This window comes from Elephantulus edwardii, unplaced genomic scaffold (assembly GCF_000299155.1).
Source record: "Elephantulus edwardii isolate Elephantulus edwardi_28Jun2011 unplaced genomic scaffold, EleEdw1.0 scaffold00171, whole genome shotgun sequence".
In the NCBI taxonomy this organism is placed as follows: Eukaryota; Metazoa; Chordata; class Mammalia; order Macroscelidea; family Macroscelididae; genus Elephantulus; species Elephantulus edwardii.
In genome coordinates, this window is record NW_006399921.1 from 181,564 (window position 1) to 192,139 (window position 10,576).

Genomic DNA, 10,576 nt, shown 5'->3' on the forward strand with positions numbered 1-10,576 from the left:
AATAAACATGGGTATACATATATCTACTTGGATGTCATTTATGGTCTCTTTAGGGTATATTCCCAGTAGTGGAATTGCTGGGTCAAATGGTATTCTAGTCATTTTTAAATGATCTTCAGCAGTATTTCTTGCATGTGATATTAATTATATTGTTAAATAGTTTTCGCATTCTATTGGAATACTTTTCTTGGGAATGGGAAAAAAATGTGGGCCTCTTCCAATCTGTTGGCTGGACAACTGTCTTCCAAATTTCCTAGCATAGACTGGTGAGCATATCCAGGATACATCTGTTAATTGAAATAAGTCAATTGGTACCCCATCAATTCCTGGGACCTTATTTTTTTTTCCAATACCTTCAATGCAGCTTCAACATCCTCCTTCATTACCATTGGTTCCTGCTCATAAGGTACTTCCTGGAATTTTTTTAGTGTCAATCAAGTTTTCTTGGTAAAATGACTCTATTTATTCCCTCCTTCTTCTTTTGATGCTTCCTGGTCATTCAATATATTGTCCATAGAATCTTACAATATTGCAACTTGAAGTTTAAATTTTCCATTTCTTTCAGCCTGAGAAATGCAAAGCAAGTTCTTCCCTTCTATTTTAGGTCTGTTTAATGACACCACTAACTTCCTTTCTCTCTTGCTAGAACTATGATTTCTTCTATAATATCTAGCTCTTCTATCTTTCACTTCTTCTTTCTCTAACTATATCTTTGAATCCTTAACTCTCACAACCCATTGAAATTTTTAAACGCATATATTCTTTCAATAGAGAAAACTTAAGGATCTATCTCACAAAAAGAAAAGCATCATTATATGTATGAATAAAGTAATTTTAGTCTTGGTCTAAATTTAACTGAAATTTAATTCAGAGGGAAGATGTCTGTCCTCTGAACTAAATCACACCGGTCAAACTAAGTTATTTGGTCAAATATCACAGCCAAGAAATGATTCTGTGGAAGTCGGGAGCCCTGATAAAAGGCTGGTCCCATACAGGGGAGTGGAGAGGAATGAGAACTACCAGAATTATTGACTCTCAAAATTTTCAGTTCCTGAAAAATTTAGGAACTGTGTTTGAGACAAAATAGAGACTCCATCTCAGGAGCAGTAAGCATTGAATCTTAACTGATGGTCCAGAGCTTTTGGAAAGTTCAGCTAAGGCTTTTGCCACAACTAAATCTCAATTTACCTTCTTCTGTTCAAAGTTGCATTTCTCACACACACGTGTGATTTGTGAGCATATTCTCCAGTATTTTCTCCATGTGGAATTCTCAGTTTTCTGCTCTCTCATGGAAAACAAGTGAGTACTATGGCAGATGTTTGTATATCATCTCTTATGTTCCAGGAGCTCTTTAATCTCTACTAAAGTGAAGAACTAACTGAGCTTTGATGGCTTTTGGTGAGCTCTTTTAGTCCATGGGAATTGCAGTTTTAACTTAAAGGTGGTGATCTCTGGGAATTCAAATTCACCAGCTGCATCAAAGGAGAAAGATGGACAATAACTTATTGTGCTACTTATAGCTTCTGAAAACCCACTAGATGGTCAGCTGTCAGTCAGTTCCAACTCCACTGCAGAGGAAGAGGAGACAAGATGACCTAGAGGAGAATTCAGGGATTCACAGCTGGCCAGTGAATAGAACTAGATAGAATTTAATTCCAGCCTAAGTCCATTTTCTTTCCTTTTTTTTTAATTCTACAATCAGAATTTATTCATATGCTTTCCCACATAATTTCTTAATAAGTGTCTTTTTATGCAGATTTTCCCCTATGCTTTCCTTCATTGACATTATATTACATATAATCATTCCCATACATTGTGTTTTATAAAATTAATCATAATTGGACTATACCTACAATTGCCTCATATTTTCAAGACCCAGCCAGATCTTTCCCATTGTCTCTACTCTCTCCCTCTACCCACCAAATTGAACCCATTTTCTTAACCACAAAGCCTTTCCTGTACATTCAAATACTACTATGCATTGTTTTGAAATAAAACTATAAGTAATATGTAAGTATCTTATATAGATAAGTATATGGAGAAGAAAATCAGCATAGTTTTTTTAAGGTCATGAAACCAGGTTCAGTTTTACCCAAATAAAATAAATGATCTACAATGAGATAATATAGTCAAGAGAGATGGGAGACTATTTTCATCAGTGTTCCATAAACTACTGCTGAATTTCAATAAAGTTTTTCAGCTCTTAGTCTAGTGCATCCAATGGTTACCTACTTAAACATTCAAAGTGTATTGACTCTTAAGGCTTCCAACTACTAAAACATTCAGGAAATGTCCTTGAGACAGAATGGAGACACCACCTCAGGAGTAATATGCATTGAATGACTCCCTTATTGTTCTGTGCATAACTTAGGCCCTCTTGCCTCAGTTCAGGATGATGTTGAAGGGCCATACTAGACCCAAAGCATCTGGAAGGATCAGCTAAGTATTTCTGCATGTTCTCTCAGAAGTTACAAAGATAATCCTGACAATATATTATCATCTATGTGTTACAAATAACAGATTGTAAAGACTCAGTGAATCATACCAGCTCTTTTGGATCCAAGGCATTGATTTGTCTTCTAAAAACCTACCTAATCAATCTTATTTGAATCCTTTAAATGAAAACACATGTTTCTTCAAAACATCCTGTAACATCCATAACAAAAGGCCACACCCTGTTGTTATGCCTGCTAGTACACTACTCATGTTAAATATCTTGAAATTCTTTCCTTCACTCTCTCCTACTTTACTGTCAACCTGTCTTGAGACAAAAAATTATAACCCTAAATTATCTGATCTCCCTCCCTCTGTTCCTCCCTCTCCTTCTCCTTCACCCTCTTCCTCTCCCTCTCTCTCTCTTTCTCACTCACTCTCTCTCTTTTTCCTTCTTGGTCCTTCCACTGCACTATACTCCAGGGTCAAGGGTCAAGTTAACAGATGATTCCATGGCAGTTAGCAGACCTGACAGCAAGATGACCCAGATAAAGAAGCGGTAAAAGGTGGATTTATCTTTTCTGTTTTATAACTTCTGCTACTTCAGCTTCTGCCAAAACCAGGGCCTCAGTTAACACTCAAAGTCCAGATTTCACCCTGGAACTAATTAAATCAGAGAAGAGAAGAGATATCTACATGTGAGAAATTTGTAGTAGTTTCAACTAGAAAATCCCATGGACAATGGTGGTAATATTGATGCGAAATATCCAGGCCACCAACATGATCCTCTCCTCTTTGGCTTTGGTCATCTTGGTGTTAGGAATCATCGCAGATAATTGGATTATCTTGAAGTTGGAAGCAAATAAAGTTACAATACACCACAGTCCCTGGATGCAATGTTGCTTTACCGCTTGGCCAGAAGGTCAGAAGTAGACTATGGAAAGAGGTGGGTGGAGGGAGAGGGTTCATCTTTCCTTGATTTCCATTCTGAAGCTTCATCTGACATACTTTGGGCATGTTGCCAGGAGGGACCAGTCCTTGGAGAGGGACATCATGTTTGGGAGCGTGGAGGGATGGCACAGGAGAGGAAGTCCCTAGATGAGATGGATCGATTCTATGATTGGAGTGGTGGGAGTAAGTGTGTTGGAGACGGTGTGGCTGGCACAGGATAGAACAGAGTTTAGGGCTCTTATATATAGGGTCCCTATGAGTTGCTCGCAACTCAATGGCACATAACGACAACAACAACAACTGCTCATTTTGCAATTGATTTTAGACATGAATTCCTTATAAGATGTGTCATTGCTAAACACATTTTCCCCCAGCTCATATGTTCTCTTTCCTTTGGAGAAACCTTCATGTAGATCGTTGTTGATTGCCTTTGAGTCGAGCTTGACTCATAGCTATCCTATGAACAAAAGGCCTGAAGCCCCTCTACAACTATTGACATTCAAAGTTCATAGAGTTTCCGGAGGTATGTTGTTTAGAAAGTGGATGCTACTCGTGCTTCCACACATGTCATAGTAAGTTATTGCTATTATGTGTTGTTGAGCCTATGATGTACAGCAACCCTATGTATACAGCAGCTCTGAACTCTTCCCTGTCCTGAGCCAATCTCACTAATTCCAACACACCAATCCCCATTGCCCCAGTTACTGTATCATGGCTATGTGCCCAAATTATGTGAGATGAAGCTTCTAAATCCAGGCCTCCAAAGAGAAACTTAGTTTCAACTTCTCCAAGACAGATCTATTTGTTCTCATGGCAGTCCAAGGTATATTCAACTCTCTTCTCCAGCACCACAACACAAAGGCGCCAATATTTCTGTCATCTTTAGTGATTTCCCAGCTCTCTGATGCATAACAGGCAATTGTGAAGACTATGGCCTAGATCACGTGTACCTTATATTCTAGTCTGACATCATCGCTCTGTAGCACTTTAGAGAGGTACCTGGCAGCAGACTTCCCCATTGAAATTTGTCTTTGTTTTTCTGACTACTGGTGACAAGAGTGTTGATTGTAGAGCCAAGCAAGCTGAAATGTCTAATAACCTCAATCTCTTCCCCATCTATCATGGTGCTGTCAATTGGCCCAGTGTTGAGAATTTTTTCTTCTTGATGCCATAGGTTAGAGCTCCTAAAATTGTCCCAATTTTTTTCTTTATCTTTGTGGTTTTAGTTTTTATGTCTAGATATCTGTACTTTTTTATTATGGTGTAAGGTATGGATCTTGTTTCAGATTTCCACAAATAGATGTCAAATTTTTCCAGTATCATTTGTTAAAGAGGCTACCTTCCTCCCATTAGTGGTTTTGGAGATTTTGTTAAAGATAAGCTGCCCATGTCATTGTTGTTAATTTCTGTTGAGTTGAATACAACTCATAGTGACACTAAGAGCAGCCAAACCCTCCTTTGTCCTATTATCCTTGTAATCTCTGAAACACTAGAGTCTGTTGTGGAAGTACCTTGTCAATTCATCTCATTGGGGGTCTTCCTCACCTTCACGACCATCTTTCCAAATGTGATGCCCCTTTTCAAGTTGTCCATAGGTGGATGGATTTATTTATAGACTCTCAATTCTATTGCTGTAACGGTATTAAAATATTTTGATTGCTATAGGGTCGCTATGAGTCGGAAATGACTCGACGGCACATAACAACAACAACAACAACAGCTGTAGTAAGTGTTGGCCTCTGGAAATATAAGGCCTTGTGCTTTGTTTTTCTTCTTTTGTAGCACTGTGTTTATTTTCATTTTCTTTCCTTTACATGTGAAGCCAGTGATTACTTTTCCACATCTTTAAAGACTGATAGTAAAATCTGGATTGAGATTACATTTTATCTGTCTATGACTTTTGTAAATATTATCAAGAAAATTTTTAGAAAAGAAAAAGGGATATAGAGACATTGTGATTGTTGTTGTTATGTGCCGTCGAGTCGCTTATGACTCATAGTAGACCCTTTGTACAACAGCCCTAAATTCTGCTCTGTCCTGTGCCAATCGCACTGTCTCTGACATTCCCATCCCAATTACCCTAGTCACTGAATCCAATCCACCTCAAAGAGGGCCTTCCCCTCCTGTGCTGTCCCTCCACCCTCCCAAGCATGATGTCCCTCTCCAAGGACCAGTGCCTCCTTACAACATGTCCAAAGTATGTTAGATAGAGCCTCAGAATCCTTGCCTTCAAGGAGCCACAAGGTTTAACCCTTTCCAGGACAAATCTGTTTGTTTTCCTAGCAGTCCATGGTATTCTCAATACTCTTCTCCAGCACCACAGCTCAAAGGCATCAATTCTCCTTCTATCCTCCTTAGTCATTGTCCAACTCTTTGATGCATAGCAAGTGATTGCGGAGACCATGGCCTGTATCAGACATGTCTCAGTCTCCAAAGAGACACCATTGCTCTTCAGTACTTTGGAGAGGTCCCTAACAGCAAACTTTCCCATGGCAATAGGCCTTTTAATTTCCTGGCTACTCGTGCCAAGAGTGTTGACTGTGAAGTCAAGCAAACTAAAGATGAGAACAATCTCAATCTATGCAAATAGATACATTAAGATAGTAAGTATTTTTTTTTCTGGTTCTCTCATTCAATTTAAAGTTTCCTGCCTCTTTATTTTCTTTTCCCTTTCCCTTTTTATGATTTAATCAAATCTTTCACCTTATTCCCATTTTTACCTAGAAATTTGTGGACCCCAGGTGGAAATGAGCTCAGAAGAAATATCTGTCCTTCTCTCAATACAGCTTCTGCTTTCCAACAGATGACCTGGAAGTGGTCAGGATCATGATGATTTTGACCCTCAGTCTTTCTTTCCTCCTTAACTTGGTCCTGGGTATGGAATTCACCTATCTGATTCCACCAACCATATATATCCACTTCATCACTGCCACCTTCAGTTTCCTCGCAGGTAACTTCTTGGCTTCCAGGCTTGGAGGTCTATTTTGTTTGTGGGAACAGGCTATAGTTTCTAATTACTACACATATAAAAAATAAAACCAAAACCCAAGACACACAAGAAACAACAGCAAAAAGACTAATAAAAATGTCATAGCAGTGTTTACTAAAACACTGGGGGTGGGGGGAGAGAGGGTTGGGGAAGGAACAAAAGTAAAAAAAAAAAAAACCAAAAAAAAAAAAAAAAACCACCACACACACACAAAAAAAAACCATAAAATACCCTGAGGGAGGAAGGAATTGGCCAGCAAACATAAAAGGGCATGTGTTATTTGTGTAAAACGCAGTACCTCAACCTTTCCAATTCTCTTATTCTACTACACTAGCACTATCTCTGAAGTGAGGTCTGGTTTTGCACAAAATTAATCAGGTCAGGAAGGAGGGTTGGAGGTCAAGTACATATTTCCCATTGAGATTTGCTTGCCAAAGATAAAATTAATTCAACTAGAATTTTTTTTCTCCTTTTTTCTGAACATCAGGTATCCTCCTTCTCTCTGCACTCCTAATATATCACCACAGGCTATGGCAAGGTCAATTCGTGTATTTCTGTAGTTACAAGATCACCTGGATCCTTCACACTGCCTACATAAACATCACCTTCTTTATTATCTGTGGTGAGTGTCTCTAGAACTCTTGAAGGAAGGGGAGAGAGAAAAGGATGCTAAGTATTTAAATAGACACAGATCAACCGAATTCATTTTTCTAGAGTAGTTTCTACAAGGGAGTAAGCTAGAGATTGGGGCTGTGTGAAATACTTGGTTTGCCTACCTTAGAAGGCACGTCCTCATTTCCACCTTTTCTTCTTCCTTTCACATTCTCTCCACAACAAGGAATCCGTAACGATCAAGTCATGACAAAGAAGTGAGAAGTTGTCACGAGCCTTGAGCCTAATTACTCACAAACATATTAGAAAAGCCAATTCAATTTATTGGTTAATTTATTCATAGAAATAATCAATTACAATTCATCTACATTGTAATTCATAATTCATCACAACATAATTTCAATTTATCTACATTACAAGTTATAAAATCATCACAATATATTGATTCGTTAATTCATGGTAAGCATTAAACAGTTAATTATAATTATCTACATTGCAATTCATAAATTCATCACAACATATTGATTCATTAATAGTGGGGAACAATCACTCACCCCTGCAATCCCAACTCATTCTTTGACCTCTCATGACCAGGGGCATTTTGGGGGTCCTTGGCTAGTTCAGCAGTTCACAGCCACTAGTGTGACCACAGTCAGCAAGCAGCTCACAGAGACCAGTGTTGCCAAGGTCAGCAGCTCACAGTCATTGGTATGGCCAGGGTCAGCAGCTCACAGTCATTGGTATGGCCAGGGTCAGCAGCTCACAGTTATTGGTGTGGCTGCGTCTTGGGCTCTGAAAAGAACCTCTAGGTCTTCAGTGTTCAGCTCACTGTCTTCAGCAGAAGTGAGTTTTTAGTTGAGCCTTCTAGGGTATAAATATAAACACCTTTAGCTTGTTGCTGGATTCTACATTGTATTCAACCAATAGCATTCAAACTTTGAATGTTACATTGTATTCAAGCAATGACATTACAAATAACAATATTTAAACTTTGGGTTTTACCAACAATATTAGGTTCAAAACAAGTTGTATGGCCAATCAATTTAGTCCCAAAGCAACATGGGTTTGACCAATCATGTTCTATACTAATTGTACTTCCTTGGCAACATGGGCAGTAACAAGCCATATTAAGGGTGTGCAGTGGGGCAGTAAAACTACTAAGGGCCTGTTTTGACGTGTTTGGACATATAAAACTGTTTAGTATATTTTTCACAAATATTCCTAACATATTTTCTAACATTTAACATAGCAATTCCTAACTAATTTCTTATTACTAAACTTAAGCCAGTATGTTTGCACATCAAACTTATCATAGCAAACTAATAATATTTTTCTATACTTAAACCACTCATATCATATAAGTTTATGTTTCACAGCAAGCTTATGATATTTCATAATATGTTTCATAGCAATTTGCCAGCAAACTTATATTTTATGTTTCATAGCAAATTTATTATTATTCACAACAAATTTATGATGTTCTTGATAATATATTTTATAGCAAATTCTGATATTTTCTTATACTTAATCTGCTCATAACAGAGGCTCAGTGGAAATGGTCAAGAAGTGGAGAGGACCAGTACAAGCTGGGCTCATAGTGTTTTGTCAAGACAGTTGGAGAGAACTGGGGGAAATGATGCTAAATAGACACCCGCAAAACTGGAGACTCTTTTTCTAAGAAGTCTTTAAAATTTCATGTGGAATTGCACTTCTTAACCCAGAGGGAAGCCTACCTTTTTTTCCTAAAAAACATCTCACGTTTGATGAGTTAAGCAGAATTTAAGCTATTCTGCACACACAGCCTCACACTCATACTTCTTGGGAAGGCTTAGGACAGTTGAAAAGGCTCACAGTTGAAAGCGTTCTATAGGGCTTTGGGTCAAACTCTCTCCACCAACAAAAAGAAGTCTCTGTAGCTCTCAGTTGTTCTTTCACTCCCCTCCCTTGTCTTCTTTTTTCCTCAGGAATCCTCTCTCTCCTAAGCTGTTTGCAGTTTGTCAAACACTTCATCTGCCTGAATATTATCAACAAACCTGTTATTAAAGACTCTAATCAAGTACCAAAATCAGGGAATTCTATCAGAGTTATTTCCTCCGCAGATTCCACTAAAATGCCACATGGCATTGTTCGTCTGCCATCCCAGACTGGAAAGGACAATGTTTCAGGCAGACAGTCACGAACTCAAGTACGTCATGTAACCTGGGCTTTATGAATTGACAGTCTGTATCTTTCAGTCTATGTTGATTTTGATGGAAAAGCTCTGGATGCATGTATTCTATGCATCTCCAACCATTTTACCTAAGTTCTGTATTATGCCAATGACTGTGAATGTGATAGGGCCTATGTTGATTCATAAGATGGCTTTGTTTTACCTGGTCTGCTGAGCAAATAGTTTCTTTTATTTTTTTTTAATATAATAAAATATTATCTTATAAATAATATTTGCTGTATTTTTAAATCTATACATCACAAAGATTCAGAAAAATATATCTTTTGTCCTTATATTTGTTTAGTTGATTGTGAAATTTTTCAGACATACAGGAAAGAATACAAGATACACAGTCAACAATATAAAATATGATAAACATCTCTGTTCACGATTCAAACAAATGGAATCTTAATTTTATGCCTTATTCATGTTAGATGTTTTTAAATAGTTTATAGGTATAATCTATGTTCCTTTTAAAATATTCCCTATCATGCTTCCTGCCCTTATAATTACTGACCATTTTACATTCATGTTATTATTTTCACTACAACTTTTTCTATAAAAAATTATATAGATTTGATTCCTAGGTGTTAAAAAAATTAAATATGATCATGCTGAAAGATCAAATTTTTGCAACTTGTTTTAAACATTCAGCCTTGTTTATGAGATTTATCCATGCTGGTAAGTAATCTTCCATAAAACTTGTAGAGCTATTTTATAATGTAAATATCTATCCTGTAATTGAAGAACATCTGTTAACTTTATTCTGTTTGAAACGATCTCCTGTATTTGAACTTGGATTTCTCTGAGGTATTCATCAAGAATTGCAATTGCCAGATCAGAGTGTGGTCATTATGAAGTTGCAAAACATTGAAAAATTATGTCCAAAATAGTTATACCATTTTACACTTTCTGCCAGAAGTACATGAAAACTCTGGTTTCCTCATGCCCTTGAGTTGTAAAGTTTTTTCATTCCCAACCATTTGAATCAGGGTTGTTTTAAATTTTGCACTCTTAATTGAGGTATGCATATTTTTCATTATTGAGCATTTGAGTTTCCTTTTCTATGAATTACTGCTCGTACACTTTGGCCATTTTCTTGCTGAGTTGCTTGTCTATTTCGTATTGATATGTACCTCTTCATACATACCACAATTTATTGGTTATATGCATTGAAAATAGGTTTTCGCCCTCGTACCTTCTCTCCCCGTGAAGCACATAGGAGCTGCGGAAGAAGCCTAGGAGTTCGTTTTCGGTCAGGACGTTGTAGATGATCTTCAGGTTGTAATTCCTCTGCACGTCCAATGTCCGGTTGAGGACCACCACTAGGACCTGGGTCTGTGGGTAGAGGAAAAAGCCGGCCACCGGGACCGCCCCGGCCG

The 10,576-nt window shown here is 37.7% G+C and overlaps 1 protein-coding gene across 1 annotated transcript; it reads left to right on the forward strand.

Moving 5' to 3' along the window:
• The first annotated feature begins 3,174 nt into the window (after positions 1 to 3,174).
• Positions 3,175 to 9,197, forward strand: TMEM225 (transmembrane protein 225). The gene is made up of 4 exons (XM_006895625.1): positions 3,175 to 3,355; positions 6,188 to 6,334; positions 6,861 to 6,995; positions 8,950 to 9,197. Exons 1-4 carry the CDS (start codon positions 3,175 to 3,177, stop codon positions 9,195 to 9,197), a joined length of 711 nt encoding a protein of 236 aa, XP_006895687.1.
• The last annotated feature ends 1,379 nt before the right edge of the window (positions 9,198 to 10,576 follow it).

What these genes read in the sequence shown, in the direction of transcription:
- TMEM225 (XM_006895625.1), top strand. Translation starts at nt 3,175, where the DNA reads ATGGTGGTAATATTGATGCGAAATATCCAGGCCACCAACATGATCCTC. An exon ending in CTTTACCGCTTGGCCAGAAG is followed by an intron (nt 3,356 to 6,187) that starts GTCAGAAGTAGA and finishes GCTTTCCAACAG; the next exon opens with ATGACCTGGAAGTGGTCAGG. An exon ending in CACCTTCTTTATTATCTGTG is followed by an intron (nt 6,996 to 8,949) that starts GTGAGTGTCTCT and finishes TTTTTTCCTCAG; the next exon opens with GAATCCTCTCTCTCCTAAGC.